This window comes from Dipodomys merriami, unplaced genomic scaffold (assembly GCF_024711535.1).
Source record: "Dipodomys merriami isolate MVZ:Mamm:240054 unplaced genomic scaffold, mDipMer1.0.p SCAF_48, whole genome shotgun sequence".
NCBI lineage: Eukaryota > Metazoa > Chordata > Mammalia > Rodentia > Heteromyidae > Dipodomys > Dipodomys merriami.
Window position 1 is genome coordinate 3,885,889 of NW_027206046.1, and position 18,718 is coordinate 3,904,606.

At 44.3% G+C, this 18,718-nt stretch overlaps 1 protein-coding gene across 1 annotated transcript in view; it reads right to left on the bottom strand.

Moving 5' to 3' along the window:
• Positions 1 to 16,339, bottom strand: part of Snx1 (sorting nexin 1) — a 38,618-nt gene extending 22,279 nt beyond the window's left edge. The window contains exons 1-2 of the mRNA XM_069995199.1: positions 16,108 to 16,339; positions 105 to 216 (exon numbers count right to left, since the gene is read on the bottom strand). Coding sequence (XP_069851300.1) covers positions 105 to 216; positions 16,108 to 16,266 — 271 coding nt within the window. The 5' untranslated portion in view covers positions 16,267 to 16,339. The remainder of the gene's footprint in view (positions 1 to 104; positions 217 to 16,107) is intronic.
• Positions 16,340 to 18,718: the final 2,379 nt, after the last annotated feature.

An 18,718-nucleotide genomic window follows, 5' to 3' on the forward strand; every position in this document is an offset into this window, starting at 1 on the left:
ACACACACACACACACACACACACACACAAGTATGTACACGTTTTTAATGCAGCAATTTAACAAAGCTATTCAGATAGCTACTAAGTTTGGAGTTTGTACTTGCCTGCAAAGAGATCCTGTGGTTCTTGGTCTTGTTCTTCATGAAACCCATTTTCTTTGGAGCCATTGTTGATGGGAAAAAGAGATGAAACGCTCTTTGGAGACTGGGGCTTACTCTGATGACAAAGAGATACTCTGAATAAAACAGTACCATTTGAAACAAACCTAGCCTGTCTAGAAAGTGACCTCTGACACATCCTTCTGCTGCTCCCACAGGTGTTCAAGGGAAGACAGGATCTTTAACAAGTTCAGTAAGTAGCAAATCATTAAAAAAAAAAAAAGTAAATGCTGCTGCTCTAGTGATCACAGAGCTAAAGTAATTCCATAAGTTAATTTTTTATAGTCATGCCATAGCTGAAATGCCATACCTCAAAGCACATGACACCAACATAGGGATATGTATACACAGATAAGTTGTCAAAAGAATCTGTCCAAATGTTTTCTCTCAATCCACAGATGACCTTTATACTTCTCAATGCTGATGGGGCAATTGTAGTGACCAGGACTCCATACTAGAGTTCATAATTTAACTTTTTTTGTTTTTGTTTTTTGTGTCCTGGGGCTTGAACACAGGGAATGGGCGCCATCCCTGGGTTTCTTTTGCTCAAGGCTAGTGCTCTACCACTTTGCACCGTATGTCTACTTCTGGCTTTTTTTGGTAATTTATTGAAGAGTCTCAGGGGCTTTCCTGCCTAGGCTAGCTTTGAACCACGGTATCATCAGATCTGTCTCCTGAGTAGCTAGGACTGGTATGAGCCAGTACCTGGTTCATAATTAAGCTCTCAGCCTAGTTTCTTTTGACTAAACTTGTTCCTTGAAACCCACCTGATGGGCAAAGGAAGATAGAACACTTTTCATTAAATGCTGTTTGTAAATATACCTTATTTTTTTTTCATCCTTAATTCATACGGACAAACATTTCCATGACATTCTGTTGGGCTGGATGGAGATAAAAACCAATCACGCTCCACCTCATAGGCACATGCTGAAAATATACCCAGTCCATGATGGCCTTTATGAAAAGCTCAATGATCAGCCACAAACAAGGGCAGGGTGGATCCCCAGATCTGTACCAGAGTGAACAAAGCCATATTGTGCAGTGCACAAAAGGAAAGCTGGAAAACTGGCTTCAAAAGCCAGTGTGTGATATTGCAGGGTTTTGAAGTCAGACCCTAAGGCCAAATCCGTTAAAAAGTCCTGACTTGAAGGATCACTATGAAACATTTCCTTAACAAATCTGAGGAAGTTTGTTCCCCAGAGACAGAGCTTTCCTGACCCGACAGAACAAAGTGAAATGACAGATCTGTTTGGGTTCTCTGAAATTTGTCGTGCAAATGGCTTCATTTCTATACTGGGTCTGCCTTTCCAAGAAAAATACTGTTACCTATATTTGACTATATTAGCAAATAATGTTTTAATTTTTCTGTGTTAATAATGCACCTTTGTTTCCACATGCTTGAATGTTATAGCAATTCTGCTAGACATAGTGGTCCTGTCCTCAGCAGCTTCCACAATCTTAAAGAACAAAATTAGTGCAGAGCAGACAGAAACAGGGCACAAACAAAACCAGTACTTCCCCTTGTCTTCCACACACACTGGCCATCATACCGTCCTTGTCAACTACTTCCTTCCTGCATTCTAGCTCAGTGTAATCTCAAAAGAAGCCACCTGATTTCTCAGCAATATGAGAATTGAACTCTAGGCACTCAGCTAGTTGTATACTGCCAGCCTTTTTATATTTTTTTACATAGGTTCTTCCATGTTTGTTTTTGTTTTTATTCCTACAGAGTGATCCTTCTTACTTATGCCCTCCTGAATAGCTGGGACCACTGGCACTTCCCACCATCTGATTCCTCCCCCCTCCCTTTTTAAAAAATTTATTCTTCTTGTGCTGGTCCTGAGGCTTGAACTCAGGGCCTAAGTGCTGATCCTGAGCTTTTCTGCTCAAGGCCAGTGTTCTACCACCTGAGCCACAAATCCACTTACAGCTATCATTTGATTTTTTTTTTTATTCATTTACCACTGATTCTAGTCATCTCTGGAGGGTAGAACCAGGAGATGCATTAAAGATACATGTATACAAATATCATTTATCAGTAGTTCACAGGGGAGAGTCAACAACAGGAAAGGAACAACAGGAAAGGTACAGGTTGGATTTCATCATTTATTTTAAATGCCTAGAGGAATCTATTCTTGTGATATACAGATGAATAAAGCCAGTTTTCCATTTCTGATCTCACATATAATCTTAGAAGGTTCATGATGAAGAATATTATATGAGGCAGCATTAGAATTGCAATCTGTCTTTCTTCTAATCAAATGACAGCCACAGATGAACAGGATATGGTAGACACAACTAGGCGGCCTACCACTTGTTTCTCTTCTTCTGGCCAATCCTCTTCAAGCCCAGGACAGTTTGACTAGAATTGTGATTGAAACAACTATTTGTGCTCCCTAATAAGCTAGGCAACAACTCCCTAGGAGAACAGAAAAGTGTTCTCTGCTGTCCTCAGGGAGCCCATCTCAAAAATGGCCTAAGGCTGAGATCTAAGATGACTAAAGACATGTTGTTTATCATACTAATTACCCTAGTCCTCTTTGGTAGCTCTTTTTTTTTTGTTTTGGTCAGTCAAAGGGCTTGAACTCTGAGCCTGGGTGCTGTCCCTCAGCTTTTCAGCTCAAGGCTATCCCACTTGAGACACAGCACCATTTCCAGTTTTCTGGTGCTTTATTGGAGGTAAGAGTCTCACGGACTTTCTTGCCTGGGCTGGCTTCAAACCACGATCCTCAGATCTCAGCCTCCTGGGCAGCTAGGATTACAGGCATGAGCCACCAGCACCCGGCTTAAAATATGTTTTTAATTCTATGTCCCCTCTACCATCTGAGCATTTTTGTCATGTCATTCTAAGTTGCACAATCCCACTTCACTGGGTACTGGTGGCTCACACTAACTATAATCCTAGCTACTCAGGAAGCCGAGATGTGAGGATTGTGGTTCAAAGCCACTCTAAGTAAGCAAGTCTGTGAGACTGTTATCTCCAAGTAACCACCAAAATAACTAGAAGTGGAGCTGTGGCTCAAATGGTAGAGCATTAGCCTTGAGCAAAACTGCTAAGGCTCCAGGACCAATGCCCTCACCGCCCCCCCCCCAAAAAAGAGGCTGAGATTTAAGGATGGCAGTTTCAAGCCAGTTAGACAAATTGTTATCTCCAATTAACAAGCAAAATGCCACAGGTGGAGGAGTGGCTCAAGTTGTAGAGCACCGGGTATAAGCAGAAGCTGAGCAAGAGCTCCAGCCTAGCGTTTAAGCCCCAGTAGTAGCACACACACACTTTCATGACAACTCTTCATCATATCGGTATAATAAAACAAAATCATCCCCTTAGGCTGGTCAGTTATGTAGTTTTCCAGTTTCATCAATGCTGTGATGTCCATCTTTTATTCTTAATTTTTACTTCATTTTCTAAACTTCAAATGGTTATACAAGGGAGTTATAATTTTTTTATTGTGAAAATACTGTGCAGAGGGGTTACAATTACATGGGCAAGATAATGAGTACATTTCTTATCAAGCATTGTAGCCTCCTCCTTTGTTTACCCTTCCCATTCTCCCCCTGACGCCCCCCCCCCCAGTTATAATTAAACATGGTCGTACTTCTTTTTTTTTTGGGGGGGGGGTCCGGTCGTGGGGCCTGAACTCTGGGCCTGGGCACTGACCCTCAGTTCTTCAGCACAAGGAGAGCGCTCTACCACTTGAGCCACAGTGCCACTTCCGGCTTTTTTCTTTTTTCTTATGTGGTGCTGAGGAATCGAACCCAGGGTCTCATGCATGCAAGGCAAGTGCTCTACCACTGAGCTACTTTCCCAGCCCGTCCAGTACTTCTCGATCAAGGTCACCCCTCTATCATTCTCCCTCATCTTGCTTACCCCTTCCCCCAGACTCATTTCATATTTCTCATTTCCTGTCACATATGTACAATGAGCATTCTGTGAGATCTGTTATACAGTAAGTATAAGCAGATTCTTAAATGGAATTATTAGGCATAAAATTCTCAAAGGCTCTGCCAATCTGCTTTCCAGAAAGACTACCAGATTACATGCAAACAGCAGTATGTGATAGAGTTCTGTCTATATCCAGAGACACATTAAGCATTTTGTTAAAAAAAAAAAAAATCTGTCACTAGGTTAACTGGAAAAAAATCTGTTTCAATGTGTTTGCTGGCCACTTGAAGCCATGTGACTTAACTTGATGTCCTATGCTTGTTTTTCTGGGTAAGTTAGCTTTACTTAGGACACACTTTCCTTACACAATATGCTAGCTCTCTGGCATACTGCCAGAGCCCTCCCAGCCTATCTCCTCTCATTTGTTTTAACTTTGTGATTTGCACTGAACAAACTAAACTTTGCTGAGGTTGAAGAGTACTGAGCACATAGCTGGTCTTCAAAGCATAACAATTTTCTCATTTTACTCACAATTATATATATAAAGAAAAACTGAACAGAACCACCTTACCTTCCCTATCATTCAGCCATACCACTCCTGGGCATCTACCCTAAGCATCATGAGTCGGGATATGATAAAGACACCTGCATATCCATCTTCCCTGCCACATTATTCACAGTAGGCAAGACATGGAAACAGCCCATATGCCCCTCTGTAGATGAGTGGATCCAAAAAAATGTGGTACCTATACACAATAGAATTTTACACAGCCATTAGAAAGAATAAAATAAGCCAGGTGCTGGTGGCTCATGCCTGTAATCCTAGCTACTCAGGAGGCTGAGATCTGAGGATCATGGTTCAAAGCCAGCCCAAGTCGGAAGCTCCCTGAGACTCTTTTCTCCAAACCACCAGAAAACCAGAAGTGGTGCTGTGGCTCAAGTGGTAGAGCATTAGCCTTGAGCTGAAGAGCTCAGGGACAGCACCCAGGCCCAGTGTTCAAGCCCCACAAATGACCACAAAAAATAACAATAATGTCATTTGCAGGAAAATGAATGGACTAGAACAAATCAGGTTAAAGTAAGCCAACTCAGAGAGACAAATGGCACATGTTCTCTCTGATATGTAGAAATTAGATCTAAAATACACTGGGATATGATAAACTATACAAGATTCTAGATCCTCACCCACAGCAAGACCAAAAAAAGGATACTCTTAGGAGAGAACTGTAAAGGTACAACGCCTAAATGCCTCTGTACATCAACTCTATGACAGCAAATCAAATTGTAAAATAATTTTTTTGAGATAGGATCTCATTGTGTAGGCTATCCTCAAGCGTCTGATTCTGCTGCCTCAGTCAAATGCTGAGGTATGTGCCATCACACTTGATCAGAACCACTTTTAAAGAGATGGACATGCATTCATGGTATTTCATATTCATACAGAAATATTCTGTGAGGCTAGAAGCTATAATTATAGCTTGCTAACAAAATAGCACCCATCAGTGTGTTATAACAGCACATTTCATATGCTAAGTCTATGGCTAAAAGGCCATTTAATAGTTGGGTGTAGGTGGCTTATGCCTATATTCTAGCTACTCAGGAGGCTGAGATCTGCGGATGGTAGTTCAAAGCCTGCTGAGACTAGCAAGAAGCCAGATGTGAACCTGTACATCAAGTGGTAGAATGCAAGCCTTGAGGAAAAATGATCAGGGACAGTACCCAGACCCTGCATTCAAGCCCCAGGACCCACAAAAAAACCAACTAACCAAATAAATAAACAAAAAGGGCTGTTAGAAAGCTGATTTGGGGGCTGGGAAGGTGGCTCAGTGGTAGAGTGCTTGCCTTGCATGCATGAGGCCCTAGGTTCAATTCCTCAGCACCACATAAGCAGAAAAAGCTGGAAGTGGCACTGTGGTTCAAATGGTCAAATGGTAGAGTGCTAGCCTTGAGATGAAGAGGTGAGGGACAGCGCCCAGGCCTAGAGTTCAGGCCCCACAACCGACCAAAACAAGAAAAAAAAAAAAAAAAAAAAGCTGATTTTAAATCAACAATTAAAATTCCAGTATAGGGCCAGGAATGTGACTTAGTGGTGGAGTGCTTGTCTAGCATGCACAAAGCCCTGGGTTTGATTCCTCAGTACCACAGAAAAAGCTGGACGTAGCGCTCAAGTGCTAGCCTTGAGCAACAAGCAGCTCAGGGACAGTGCCTAGGCCCTGAGTTCAAGCCCAAGATTAGCAAAAAAAAAAAAAAAAAAAAAAAAAAATCCAGGATAAATTTCTTTGGAGAGGAAAAGAATAGGAGATATACTGATTACACCATATTGAGCAGCAAAGTCAATATTTAAAAATAAGCCTTCTTTGGCAATTTATATGTTTAAGATCTCTTGGTAAGCAAGGCTTGGTGGTACACACCTACAATCACAGCACTTTAAGAGACTGAGGAAGAAGGGTTCTGACTTTGGGGTTGTAGCTCAGGCAACACTGTGAGATTCTGTCAAAAACAAAACTCTTAGTAGTCAATAAGTCACATAACTAACCCATCTGTTGGAAAGGGGAAACATTTCTAGGCAACAGATGAAAATATAACATTTGTGATGTAATAATGTAAAAGAATTGCGCATTTCCCTTTTACCCCCCCCCCACTTTTTTTTTAAAATATAAAAGAAGCAATCTTTTGCTACTAGAATTCCTGGCTAGGATATCCAACACTTGCTAATTCTCTTTGGCTGTTAATTGGTGGTTCCACTGATAAGTCTCTTTAAAGTCCCAGGGCTTCTGTGTATAATTAAGGCTGTACAGATGGACCAGTACTAATTTGCAGAGGAGTATTAGAAAGACCTGCTAGGAAGAGGGAACATTCGTTAAGAGCAAACAGGAATTTCTTGACAATTACCAGCCTCAAACTATCAGGCCACTGACATGATTTTCTTAGCTCTGGGGACAGATGTGGGTTTGCTGCTGCCCAAAGCTGACACAGCCAGTCAGTTACTGAAAAGCACTGCTGGGATTCCCGGGTAACTTCCCTTTATGTTAACCAGCTGTGATTCTGCTTGTTGCTTAATTGCTCTTCGCTCCACATAGAATCTGTGCAAATTGAAGAGACCTAAAAGGGTAAAATAAATACTGTCAAAAATCTTAACAGGGAGAAAATGAGGGAGGGGGTAACAGTGTTCAAAATGAAACTGTCACCTCCCTGTTCATCACCTTTATAATAAATAAGAAAAAAAAAGTCTCAACAGCTACACAGTAGTCAAATCCCAATTAAATGCTAAGGTATAACTGTAGCACCTCTGTTCATCACTTTTATAATAATAATAAAATGCTAAGGTGGAGGACTAGAAGCTGATACTGGGGCTTGAACTCAGAACCTCAGCACAATCCTTTTGCTTTTTCTCTCAAGGCTGGTGCTCTACATCTTGAGCCAATGCTCTGCTCTGGCTTTTTGCTGGTTAGAGATCAGAATGTCATGGACTTTCCTGCCCTGGCTGGCTCTGAATCATGATCCTCAGATCTCAGCCTCCTGAGTAGTTAGTATTACATGAGTGAGCCACCAGTACCTTGCTCTTTTATTTATTTATTTATTTTTTGGGTCCGGTTGTGGGGCCTGAACTCTGGGCCTGGGCGCTGTCCCTCAGCTCTTCAGCTCAAGGCTAGCGCTCTACCACTTGAGCCACAGCGCCACTTCCGGCTTTTTTCTTTTTGCTTATGTGGTGCTGAGGAATCGAACCCAGGGCCTCAGGCATGCAAGGCAAGCGCTCTACCCAGTACCTTGCTCTTAAAAAGTTGTTTTAGGGGCTGGAAAGGTGGCTCAGTGGTAGAGCGCTTGCCTTGCAAGCCTGAGGCCCTGGGTTCGATTCCTCAGCACCACATAAGCAAAAAGAAAAAAGCCGGAAGTGGCGCTGTGGCTCAAGTGGTAGAGCGCTAGCCTTGAGCTGAAGAGCTGAGGGACAGCGCCCAGGCCCAGAGTTCAGGCCCCACAACCGGACCCAAAAAAAAAAAAAAAGTTGTTTTAACGTGTTGATAACTGTATTTCAAGATAATTGGCTTTCGTTATAATCCTACATATTCTACTTTATACATTAATAATATTACTGTGGGAATGTCCACAGGCTTTACTGGCTGGCCCAATGTATCCATAGCACAAAAAGGGTAAGGAACTTGTGAGACAAGAGGGTAGAGATAGTCTTAATGGAAACAGCAAGGAAGAGGGGATCTGGAAAGCTGAAGAAAAAAGGGCTGAAGGTAACCACTAAGCTAGTTAAAGAAACCATGTGCAAGGCCATTTGAGATCTCAAACTGAAAAATTAGTCCATGATCTACCAAAATTACCTACAGAAATTCTATAATTCTCTAGTGGCATTTCTCTCTAAACTTTTTTTTTTTTTTGGGGGGGGGGTTGGTTGTGGGGCCTGAACTCTGGGGCCTGGGTGATTTCCCTCAGCTCTTCAGCTCAAGCCTAGCACTCTACCACTTGAGTCACAGTGCCACTTCTGGTTTGCTGAGTGGTTTATTGGATGTAAGAGTCTCTCTGACTTTTCCTGCCCAGGCTGGCTTTGAACCTTGATCCTCAGATCTCAGCCTCCTGAGTAGCTAGGATTACAGGCGTGAGCCACCGACATCCAGCTACATTTTAGGTTTTGAACTAACAACTTTTGGGTCCAAAAAAAACTACAGAAGGATTGGAGCAGAAAAGGGTGGATTATCTTCTAAACTGAAAAAGCACAATGAAAAAGCACAATGAAGCCCCTGCAGTCCATTAAACCTAGCAAATGAATAAGCCAGAAAAGGCTGTGCAACAGGCTTTTCCTGGAGATGAGGACTACTTTCTCCAACATCTATCAATTACTCATGATTTATTTATGCCAAAGTTACCCAAGAGCACTGAGATGTGAGGACCAACAGAGAGAAAATAGAGTGCTCTTTTTCCTTTTCTCCCCTCCCCACCTAACCAACTACGAATGGCCAAGTCATCAGAGCTGACTGACCACCTTCCACCCCAGAAACAGAGGTAGCAACTCCCTTCAGAAATCAGAACTACATGGCCTTCATTCACTTTCATACGCCCCCAAACTCTAATTTTAAGTAAGTTTTAAGTTTTTTTTTTCTTAATCATCTTTACAAGTCTTCTCTCTTCCTCTAAAAATGCTTCATAATGACTTCTTGTTTTGTTCTTTGTGCTAGTGTTAGGGCTTGAACTCAGGTCCTTGCTGTCACTCAAGCCACAGCTACCCTTCCAGGCTTTGTGGTTAATCAGAGATAAAAGTCTCGTAGACTTCTGGGCGCTGGTAGCTCACGTCTGTGAGATAAGAGTCTCATGGACTTTCCTGCCCAGGCTGGCTTTGAACCTTGACCCTCAGATCTCAGCCTGCTGAGTAGCTAGGGATTACAGGCATGAGCCAGTGGCACCTGGCTAGCAAACACCTTTAAGCTGGAGGTATAGCTCAAATAGTAAAGCAAGCATGAAGCGCTAGAGTTCAACCAGTACCACCATAAAAATTAAAAACAAAAAACAAGCAACAACAACAACAACAAAATCACGTAGAGCTGGGAAGGTGGCTCAGTGGTAAGAGTGCTTGCCTTGCATGCATGAAGCCCTGGGTTCAACTCTTCAGTACCACATAAGCAGAAAAAGCCAGAAGTGGCACTGTGGCTCAAGTGGTAGGGCTCTAGCCTTGAGCTGAAGAGCTGAGAGACAGCGCCCAGGCCCAGAGTTCAGCCCCCATGATCAACAAAAACAAAAACATAAAAATACTATTATGGAGAGGGGGTGAGATGATTGGAATATACTGTACTATAAACATGCCTGGAAATGTAAGTGAAATTTTCCTCTATATAACTAATGTAGGTTAATTTTATTTATTTATTTTCTTATTTATGTCAATCATGGGGCTTGAACTCTGGGCCTGGATGCTGTCCTTGAGCTCTTCAGCTCAAATCAAGTGCTTTACTGCTTGAGACCACAGTGCCACTTTTGGTTTTCTGGTGGTTTATTGGAGACAAGAGTCTTATGGACTTTTGAACTTCGATCCTCAGATCTCAGCCTCCTGAGTAGCTAGGATTACTGGCGTACAGCTTGTAAGCTAATTTTAGAAATGATTTTTTTTTTTTTTTTGTGGGGAGGGAGGTCATTTGTGAGCCTTTAACTCTGGTGCTGTCCCTCAGCTCTTCCACTCAAGCCATAGCACCACTACTGGTTTTCTGGTGGTTAACTGGAGATAGGTCTCACTAAGGTTCCTGCCTGGGCTGGCTTTGAACCTTGATCCTCAGATCTCAGCCTCTTGAGTAGCTAGGATTACAGATGTAAGCCTCCAGTGCCCAGCTACAGAGACTTTAACTTCCTAAATTTACCAGTTAGGTTAAGTCAATCTGGTTAAACTGAATTACTTTTACTAAGTTGAATTACTTTTTTGGGGAGTGGGGTGGGGTGGATGTGTTACTAGGTTTTACACATACTAAGCAGTCACTTTACCATTTGATCCACACCTTCAGCCCCTTTTTGTGTAGGTCATTTTTTCTCACAGACTTTCCTGCCCAGGCTGGCTTTGAACCACGATCCTCAGATCTCAGCCTCCTGAGTAGCTAGGATTGCAGGCACGAGCCAACGGCGCCTGGCAGATTTTTTTTTTTTTTAATCTTGTTATGAAGATTCACTTTCAGCAGTTTAGTTAAGATCAGACCACAGCTTTACTTTGGGATCAACAGCTAGGCATATTTCACCAAAATATTAAAATACTGGCCAGCTGACCTATCTGTCTCCTCATGGTTTTTAAACTAAAACTACCACATTTGTCCAGATCCAAAGAAGTTATCCATCCTTCTAGCATTTGAAGTTTAAAAAGTTCAGAGGCAGGCTCGGCACAGCACAGTGGCTCACGCCTATAATACTAGCTACTCAGAAGGCTGAGATCTGAGGACTGGGTTCAAAGCCAGCCTGGGCAGGAAAGTCTGTAAGACTCTTATCTCCAATTAACCACCAGAAAACTGGAAGTGGCACTGTGGCTCAAGTGGTAGAGTGCTAGCCTTGAGCGGAAGAGCTCAGGGACAGCACCCAGGCCCAGAGTTCAAGCCTCACAACCAACCAAAAAAAAAAAAAAAATTTTTTTTTCCTCACTGGCTTGACATATCATCAAAACAAGTTGCCAGATTTGACCCAAATCTGAACTGACAATATCATTTATCTACATTTTCTTTCTTCTTCCCCGTGTAAGAAAAGTCACCACAGATTTTCTCTTTTATTTAAAGGACAAATCTAATTGTGTTCCTGGCACATTGCTAAAGAGAGCTGGACATATAAGGAGTTCTAGGTAAGATAAACAGAAGAATTTGGTTCAATTCTAGCCATTTTACATTTAGAAATTCACAAATAAGCAGGTAAAGTCAAAGAAGGTGTTCAAAGGTGAGCTATTTTGGACACATTTTTGAGAATCAGGATTGCAGAGATCATGGTTCAAGTAGTAGAGCATCTTCCCAGCAAGTGCAAGGGCCTGAGTTCAAACCCCAGTACTGCCAAAAAAAAAAAAATAAACAAACTAGAAATGCAAAAAGATTGGTTTGGTTCCAATTCTCTTATTAAGGTACAAATTAATCCTATCCCAGGATTAAGAAAGTTTTTTTTGGATCCGGTTGTGAGGTCTGAACTCTGGGCCTGGGCGCTGTCCTCTTCAGCTCAAGGCTAGCGCTCTACCACTTCAGCCACAGCGCCACTTCTGGCTTTTTTCTTTCTGCTTATGTGGTGCTGAGGAATCGAACCCAGTGCCTCATGCATGCAAGGCAAGAGCTCTACCACTGAGCCACCTTCCCAGCCCCTAAGAAAGTTTTAACTAAAAAGATTACCTATCTGGATTTCAATGCCAAAGACTCAGACAATATATTTAGAGTTTTAGACATTTTTATTTATAGGCTCACAAAGAGGTAGGAAAAAAAAAAGATAAACTCTTAGGTATTCTCAGGAATCACACTTTCCCCAAGCACACACTTTGGATTTACTTTAATAATTCTCATAACTTCAGTCTCTCCCACACAAGTAACTGATTTTCAGATACTGAGATGTACATCACGGGCTGCTCTTCTGATTAAAAATCAAACCACATTTTTATGACTATATTAACAGAGCCTCTTGGCTGTAGGAGAGAGCAGATGGAACGATTAATAGCAGCAGCTGTTGTATCCATGTCCAAGAAATTACATGTATATTACAGATTAGTTTTGAATTTTACATGCCTCAGCTCCCCTTCTTCAAAGCCTACCTCTTTGCTTCCAGAATGTAACAAAATGCAAAGTAAAGAGCTACTAGCAACTGAACTAATAAACAGGATGCTACAAAGGTATTAAGTTCCCACTACTTTGATGGCTTTTTAGCTAATCAAGTCAATCTTAATTACTATTTGATTTTTTGATAAATGTATTATCAATTTTCAGGGTTAACTTGTCTGATCTTTTAAGATTTGGGGGATTTTTTAAATGCTTAGATAATTTCAGTTTACAAAATGATAATCAACTGAAGACAGCTTACTTCCTCTAAAACAGTTAAGTATTGTTTAAGTGTTATGTGCAAGCAACTACTCTACCATGCAGCTATTCCAATTTAACTCTCATAAATAGAGGTAAACACAGAAGTCTATCAGTATTTGTAGGATACAGCTACCTCACCCCACTCAGCCCTATCTCTTCCCTTATATAAAAAGGGACAGTGTTTTGCATAAAACCTACCCACATCCTGCCTTACAAAGTATTTCTAGGTTACTTATAACACTGAACACAAGGCAAATAAGGGTTTGGTTTTGTTTCCTTTTGTCAGTCATAGGGCTTGACCTCAGGGCCTGCGCATTGTCCCTGAGCTCTTTTGCTCAAGGCTAGCACTCTACCATTTTTGAGCCACAGCACCAATTCTGGTTTTCTGATAGTTAACTGTAGTTAAGTCTCACAGACCTTCCTGTCAGGAACCACCAGAACAACTATCCTCAGATCTCAGCTTCCTAAGTAGCTAGGATTACAAGAGTTAGCCACCAGCACCCTGCCAACTTAAGTTTTAAGTATTATTTAGGGACTAAGAAAAGTCTGTGTAGGCTCAGTGTGCACACATTTTTCCTAAGTATTAGCCATCCAATGCTGCTTGAATCCACCAATGCTGATGCCAAGTCAGGGAGCTCCAACTATAGTATTATTTATTTATTTATTTATGCCAGTTGTTGGGCTTGCCTGGGCGCTGTCACTGAGCTCTTCAGCTCAAAGCTAGCACTCTACCACTTGAGCCACAGTACCACTTCCAGCTTTTTCTGTTTATGTGGTACTGAAGAATCGAACCCAAGGCTTCATGCATGAAAGGCAAGCACTCTACCACTGAGCCACATTCCAAGCCTTATTTATTTTTGTGTGCAGGTCCTAGGGTTTGAACTCAGGGCCTGACCACTGTCCCTGAGCTTCTTCACTCAAGGCTAGTGCTCTACCAGTTGAGCCCCAGTGCCATTTCTCACTTTTTTTGGTAGTTTACTGGAGAGAAGAATCTCATAGACTTTCCTGCCTTAGGCTGGCTTCAAACAGTGATCCTCAGAACTCAGCCTCCTAAGGAGCTAGGATTATAGGTGTAAAGCAAGGGTGCCCAGCTACCAACTATATTGTTACTATTTCCCCCATTTATAGGTGAGAAAAGTCTAAACAGCACCTTGTCCAAAGTTAAGCTAGCAACGGGAGCCAAGATGTAAATCAGATTTCAACATGTCTGATCTTATTTTTATTTTTCTTCTGCAAATGTTGTTCTTTAAGATGCAGAAATGCTGCAATCCCCTATTGTCTCCTGCTCATTACTAAAGCACTTATTGAAATGAAATTCGTATTTAATGGCTGTTTATGAAGTTTAATAAGGATTCTGGGGTTTTGGCTTCCTGAAGACAGGGCAACTGGCTGAAAAAATGATTTACAGGGGACATTTAAGTTTCCATAGCAACTGTTTTCCTGTTTCAAAACTAAATTAAAAAAATAATAATGTTACTGGAGATGTAGTTCAGTGGTAGTGTGCTTGCCTTGTATGCACAAGGCCCTGAATTCAACCTCCAGCACTTGCTTATTTTAAAATTATGATTTCTGCGGTAGAACATACTCAGGTAGGAAAGGGATTTTTATAATCATACATGAGAGAAGCACCATGCCTCCACCAACTAACTGGGTGAGATCAATCAAGCCACAACCTCCCAAACTTTACTGGAGAACTCTAGAAATTAACTCTTCATCTACATTTGCCTATGTAACCAAGCACTTTCAGCACCAGAGTTTGTACTTTCAATACCATCTCATTTTGTTCATTCTAGCAGTTATCAACAGTAGCTATTTTCCATAACTTTATAAGAGATTATATTTTATTTAAAAAAGGGATAAAGACAGGTTGGGAAGGTGGCTCAGTGATAAGTGTTTGCCTTGCATGCATGAAGCCCTGGGTTCGATTCCTCAGCACCACATAAGCAGAAAAAGCCAAAGTGGTACTGTGGCTCAAGTGGTAGAGTGCTAGCCTTGAGCTGAAGAGCTGAGGGACAGTGCCCAGGCCACAGTTCAGGCCCCATGACCAAAAAAAAAAAAAAAAAAAAGGGATAAAGACTATAGTAGCAGTGGGAGTTATTATTTCCCAGAACAACAGACATAGGCTTACTGTGTTACATTTGCATCAGCAAGACTTTTTATTAGCTGGGATTATGGATTCAATTCCTAAATACAGGGGAAGTTCTAACATTGTCAAACATGTTTTCCAAAACTTAAAACTTGTTCTGACATAAATACGAGACTTGAATTTTTTCAGACACATAGTTTTACTTAACCAGTTAGAAATATAAAGCTGTTTTACTTAAATCAGTTAAATGTTGAGTAACTATCAAGGAGAAGCAATATTCCTAATAAATTCACCGACCAAGCACTTAAAAAAGGTCACACCTGGAACTAACTGTACCAAGAGGTATGAGTCAAAATTCTCATAAAACAGCCCAAAACATTTCCAGAATGATAACTGAGTTCCACATTCTACACATAACTGTTAGCTTTCCTAATACCTAACACTTATTTAAATCTTGGATATTTACTCTGGGAAACACCATTTCTTCCTCAAATATACAGATTTGCTCCTAAGGAGATACTTGGACATTTTGGATGCATCCCAACAAAGATCTGGCTTTCTTCTTTCTTTTCTTTTCTTTTTTTGTACCAGTCTTAATGCTTGAACTCACTGCCCTAAGTGCTGACCCTGAGCTTTTTTGCTCAAGGATAGTGTTCTACCACTTGAAACACTGCTCCACTTCTGGTTTTTAGGTAGTTAACTGTAGATACAAATCTCATGAACTTTCCTGTCCGGGCTGGCTTTGAACTGCAATCCTCAGATCTCAGCCTCCCGAGCATCTAGCCTTACAGGCTGGAGCCACGGGGGGCGGGGGGGGGGGAAGGGAACCCGGGGAGCTCTCTGGTTTTCTAGTGATTTATCCCGTAGGAAGGACCTTCTCTCAGTGGGCCCGATTCTCCTGGAGATCAGAGGAATCAACCGAACTTTTCTAAACTAAGGTTCCACTTCTGGGCCTTTCCACGCTGGAAACCAACACTACCCGGGGCAGGGCTAAAGAAAGATCTGTGGGCGGACCGCTATCCGAGGATGTACTTGAAATAACGTTCTCCATCCTGGAAGCAGGAAAAGGTAAGGGACAGTCTTGTACTTCATCTCCTCGAGCCTCAGCTATGAAGTCAGCACAGGCAGAAAGAACACAAGCCACAGCAGCCCCGTGGATCCGTGGGGCGGCTACTCGGCAGGGCCAGGGGCCGGCCTGGCCGCGCCCCCTCCGGTCCCCCGCCCCGCGGCCCTTCAGGACCTCGGGGGAGGGCGGGGGCACCACACCCCTCATCCCTCCCTTCCCGCCCGGGGCCGGGAGGCCGGGCCCCGCGCTCGGCCCTCGCGCGCGCGTGGCCTCCGGGAGCCCGAACGGGTCCTGACTCCCAAGCCAAGTCTCAGAGCAGGCCCCCCGGCTCCACGACCCCCCTCGCTCGGCCTCTTTTTCTCGCCTTTCTGCCTCGCCGTCCCTTAGGGTGGGAGGGAACTCACGGCTGCCGCGGCGCCAGTGAAGATGTCCTCCCCCTCGGTGTCGCTGTCCCCAGCTTCGGGCTCGGACCCCCCGCCGGCCCCCTCCGACTCCGGATCCAGACCCGGGAAAGGCGGGGGGAGTCTTTCCGAAGCGCTACAGCCACCACCTCCCGACGCCATCTTCCTCCACCCGTGGCGGAAGCCGCAACAACAACTTTATGGAGAGATAGCGCCGCGAGCAAAGAGCGTCCCAGCTGTGCGAGGAGCCGGAGCGCCGTGACCGACCCTGCGGGACCGGCGGGGCGGGGGCGCGGGGGGCGGGGCGCCGCGCGAGGGGGCGGGGCGTAGGCTGCTGCCCAGCCAATCCGACGCTCGGACCTCCACACGGCGCGTCTCACTAGCCCCGCCTAGTAGGGGGCGGGAGGAAGAGGAGCAGCCAGCAGCAGCCGCCGCGTCGAGGGGCCGCTCCGTGCCTCCCAGGTAGTCTGCCCGCCTTACAGCCTTGTGCCCAGCTTTATAGCTTTTTCTGACAGACAGATTGAAGAAAGGACCGAGTGAAGCCGGGCGCTGGTGGCTCACGCCTGTAATCCTAGCTACTCAGGAGGCTGGAGAGCTGAGGATCACGGTTGGAAGCCAGCCCCCCTGGCAGGAAAAGTCCCTGAGATGCTCATCTCCAATTAACCATCAGAAACTGAAAGTGGAGCTGCTGTGGCTCAAAAGTGCTAGAGTGCGAGCCCTGAGCAAAAGAGCTTAGGACTCGCCAGCTTGGGAGTTCACGCCCCACGACCGACAACAGAAAAGAAAAAAAGAATGACTAAAAACGCTTGCAAACCTCCACACGCCACCTATTTGCGCCAAGTACGGTGCCCTCACACAGACTCAATACCTTTTTTTTTTTTTTTTTTTGTCGGTCGTGGGGTCTGGACTCTGGGCTTGGGCGCTGTCCCTCAGCTCTTCAGGGCCACTTCCGGCCTTTTCTGCTTTTGTGGTGCTGAGGAATCGAGCCCAGGGCCTCATGCATGCAAGGCAAGCGCTCTACCTCTGAGCCACCTTCCCAATTCTCAGTGCATTAAGTCTGAACAGACTGCAGTTAAGTTCTGTCGGGGCTGGGAAGATGGCTCAGGGGTAGAGCGCTTGCCTTGCATGCATGAAGCCCTGGGTTTGATTCCTCAGCACCACATAAGCAAAAAGGAAAAAAGCCAGAAGTGGTGCTGTGGCTCAAGTGGTAGAGCACTAGCCTTGAGCTGAAGAGCTGAGGGACAGTGCCCAGGCCCAGAGTTCAGGCCCCATGGCCGGACTTCACCCCCCCAAAAAAAAAAGTTCTGCCACTTTTTTATTATTAATTTTTTTTTAAGTTCGGCCACTTATTTGGACAACATTCCCTCCATTCATTCACCATATACTGAACATTTACTGTGAGCCTGATACCTTGCTATGGTTTGTGGGTTGTTTTGTTTGGTCGTGGGGCCTGAACTCTGGGCCTGGGTACTGTCCCTCAGCTCTTCAGCTCAAGGCTAGTGCTTTACCACTTGAGCCACAGTGCCACTTCCGGCTTTTTCTGCTTCTGTGGTGCTGAGGAATCGAACCCAGGGCCTCATGCATGCATGGCAAGCACTTTTACCACTGAGCCACCGCAATTTAAGTAGGTGGTCATGTAAAGTAGCAATTCAACATGGTTCAGTCCTAAACTGTGTTGTGGGCACAATTAAAGCCTATTACTTCTGCTTAGGGATGGCAGGAGGCCTCAGGGAGGTGATGAGGATCACGGTTCAAAGCCGACCAGGGCAGGAAAGTCCCTGAGACTTATCTCCAATTAGCCACCAGAAAACCGGAAGTGGTGCTGTGGCTCAAATTGGCAGAGCACTCGCCTTCAGCTGAAGAACTGAGGGGCAGTGCCCAGGCCCTGAGTTCAAGCCCCATGACCACCACCACCACCAACAACAAAATGAATCTTCAAATTGGCATCCAACACCCAAAGTTTGGTTTAAGAGAACCACGGGCGGCGGTGGTTCACGCTTGTAATCCTACTCAGGAGGCTGAGATCTGAGGATTGCGGTTCGAAGCCAACCCGTGCAGAAAAGTCCCTGGGAGGCTCATCTCCAATTAACCAATCAAAAACCGGAAGTGGCGCCCTGACAGGTGGTAGAGCGCCTAGCCTTGAGCACAAAGAGGCTGAGGGACAGCGCCCGGGCCCTGAGTTCAAGCCTCATAACGGACCCCCCCCCCCCCAAGTAAGATAATCCTTTAAGGATGACTACCTCCATTGTGTCACCACTGGACATATCAAGCACGGGGCAAACTCTCTCATTATTGTCTTTGAAGGCGAAACGTAGAAATATCTCTCGTAGCGCAAAGGTGGACTGTACGGTGTCTGCAGGAGACCAGAGCAACAAAAAATGTCCAGCCCTCCCCTCAGCCACGCCGAACCACCTCCATTAGCCTCCCAGAACGCCCTCCGAGCAGCAACACTTCCGTTCTGGAGAGGAAGTGACGGAGGACAAGACCGTTAATATTTCCCCACCCACCGCCCCTCCCCGGTGCCCTTCCGGGAAGTGACTACAAACCCCAGAATTCTGTTCGAGGTCTTCCGAAGAATTCCATGCTACCCCAGAATGCAATATGTAGCGCGAAA